Source organism: Athene cunicularia, assembly GCF_003259725.1.
Source record: "Athene cunicularia isolate RWA chromosome 4 unlocalized genomic scaffold, athCun1 chr4_part2, whole genome shotgun sequence".
In the NCBI taxonomy this organism is placed as follows: Eukaryota; Metazoa; Chordata; class Aves; order Strigiformes; family Strigidae; genus Athene; species Athene cunicularia.
In genome coordinates this window covers 9399084-9402033 of record NW_020799099.1, presented here as the reverse complement: position 1 = coordinate 9402033, position 2950 = coordinate 9399084, and the positions used below count along the sequence as shown (strand labels likewise).

Here is a 2950-nt window from a genome sequence, read left to right as displayed (position 1 = left end):
TGCCAGAACCCAGGGCTTGTTGCCACCAGTGCGGCAGCCGACGACACACTGCCCGCAGGGCTGGCGTTGCCCACAGTGCCCTCGGCAATGTTGATGATGTCACAATGTCACTGGTTCCGGGGTCTGGGCACGGTGGTCTCCGGGGTTACAGGGCCACAACACGGGGATTTCCAAGCAGGAGGGGAGGTTTATGTGGCATTGGCCACCCCCAACAGACCCCCTCTAATGCTCTGCTTGTGGTGTTATTGTTAAGTGCTCCTTCAAAGCGGCCTTTTCCAGGTTGTTCCCTCAGCCTGCTGTCAGTGTGGCAGAAGAGGGCTCGCTCTGTACACAGCCTGTCCTGGTACAGCTCCCAGACAAGGGCCCAGCCTGAGCAAGAGCCCACAGCCCCAGCTCACCCACTGACCCTTGAGTCACACGCAGGAGGGCCCTGTTGTGGGCAGTTTGTGTTATGTAACCCCATGAATATGGATATCCACACTATAAGTTTTTGGTAAAATGTGCTGCTGGTGTGCAAGCTTTGTGGAGAGATCCCCTTGCACCCCGGAGCCGGCGTAAACATACTTGCTGTCTAACTCTATTTGAGTTGTAGAGTCTTTTTTTTTTTTCCATGAATCAATAGAGTCTCTCAGTACTTCACTAGAATTCGCGTTCATCTATGCGGTTACAGGTGCCTGGGTACATCTACGACAGGCAGACACGCACGCCCAGCTGTACACATGTCACAATGCATAGAACTGCAGGAGGAGAAGAAAAGCAGAGAAACTGGAGAGAGAGATTTTAAAACTTTCTTAAATCAATATACTGGAAAAGGATGCAAGTTTCTGGGTACACTGTAACCCAATCTAAATCCAGACTGCTGTCTTCATCCCACCTCCCCCCTTCCACAGCTGTGTCCATGGCTCTGCTTCTCCCCTGCACCCCTGGCAGCGTTCAGGTGCCTGCTCATATTCCAACAGTCAGGAAACGGATTTAGCTCAGCACCAACTCAGCACAGACTCTGAGCGAAAGGAGAAAAAGCACCTCAGCCCGCCTTAGACCGGTTTAACTGCCGCAGAACTACTCTATGAAGACACAGTTTCAGTAAGCGGGAAGGATCTGATCTGTATAAGGTACAGGATTTACTTGGGGGATATTGAAAGCAGCCATCTCCTCCTCCTCACAGTATTTTTTCTGCTTCCCTTGGGTCAATATTTATGACCACAGAGCTACATGATCAGACACTTAAACTGTCTTATCGAGCCAAAAATTGACACGCAAAGAAATTTAAAAGATGAGCCTCAACAACTCACAGGAATTGTGCACTGAGCAGAAAGCTCGTTAGCCCACTTTGAATAGACAAAAAGAGTTGGTAAGGGGGGAAAAAAGAGGACAAGATTGCCACATTCTACTGAAAAGGGACAGGCATCTACAAGCAAATATCCCCTGCAGCATACAGGGACAGCAGCTGAAAAGGTGTAAGAAACAACAGCAAAATCTATAGCAAGTACATAAACAACTTCTTTTAGACAAGAGTAAGCATTGAGACTGATGAATTTTAGAAGTTTATCAAACACATGCTCTCCCACAAGTGTTTTCTAAAACACATCACCCTGCCAGTAACTCTACAGACAAGATTAGAATACAAGATGCACAGACTAGAACATATGAAAACAGACAGCCTATGTATTTATATTTATAAAGCACATCTCCATGAAAATCACTGATACCCTCTAACAGACTCAAAGTACTCAGGTATCACCTCATTTATATTACAGAGAATATTTACTCCTTTAGAACATGCCAGCAGCTTATAAGACCAAACCAACAAACCCAACCCCACCCTATACGACTCAACACAGATTTCACTTTTTCAATATGCTGTCTGGATAACATACATGCACACCAAAAGAATAGCCTCGACTAACAGTATTTCATTGGTTATTGGGCTTTTCTATAACCCAGGCACTACACAGAACTGTTTTAAAGTTAATAGAATACACACAGCAGAGGAAAGCAGTACCTTGACACAAACTCCTCCCAATCACTTCTTACACATAATACTGCGGAAGCAATGTAGGTGGAATGCAACAGTCACATCTTAGAAAGAATTTTATGTAAAAAGCTGGCAAAACCCAAAAGAACCTTGTTTTCTATGAAAATATATTACAGAGCAGCCAACCCAATCTGTCTCCTCAGATCTGTCCATCAATACTCTCAAGTACCTTCAGAAATATAATACCAGAAACCAGAACTCATAAACTCGAGCAAAAGAGCAGAAACACTACTGAACTATTGCTCTCATAGCACTTCAAAACTGTCGCTTCTCCAATTTATTTTTTTCCCTCTAGTTGAGCTCTAGTCACTATAGGAACTAACAACCCAACAACCCGACCATCTCGCTTCAACCATCACTAACAGCCCTTATTTCTCAGGCACCCGCTGCCTTTTCTCTTCAATACTCCATGTGATTGAGGCAATCGAGATAAGCTTGATTAGTCTTCATTTCCATTTAACGTTAGAATTGCACCTGAGGAAATACTTCTGTACTTCTGTGAATTTTCTCCTGAAACTTGTAGGTGATTTAAAGAAAGGGATCACCTCTCCATTCAAAACCTTCCATCCCATCTGTAGGCATATACAGCCAGACTTGCAACATCAAAGCACGCAATAGAACAGATTCTTTTTTTTTTTTAAATTGGCTAATTAGCCATCTAAACTTGGAAAAAATGAAGGCCGGTGTTTTCCTCACAACAAATAGATGGTATCAACCTGAGAGAAAAGCACAAGAAGCAGCACACAAACAACAGTTTTCTGATTCTAGTATCACAGTAGTGTTGCGAAGATCATAAAGTGTCAAAAGCCTCGTTGAAATTCTGCAAATAAAAAGGGCATGACCAGAGATTTAAAACAAACTCCCAATAAGTTTGCTTGAAAACTTTTTTTTTTTTTTTTTTTTTAATTGCATAAA

The 2950-nt window shown here is 43.4% G+C and overlaps 1 protein-coding gene across 1 annotated transcript in view; it reads left to right on the top strand.

The window, feature by feature from the left end:
• LOC113479662 (acrosin-like) overlaps positions 1 to 1038 on the top strand; it is a gene marked incomplete at its 5' end in the record, with an annotated part of 6799 nt that extends 5761 nt beyond the window's left edge. The window contains one exon of the mRNA XM_026847910.1: positions 891 to 1038. Coding sequence (XP_026703711.1) covers positions 891 to 1038 — 148 coding nt within the window. The remainder of the gene's footprint in view (positions 1 to 890) is intronic.
• Between the last annotated feature and the right edge of the window lie 1912 nt (positions 1039 to 2950).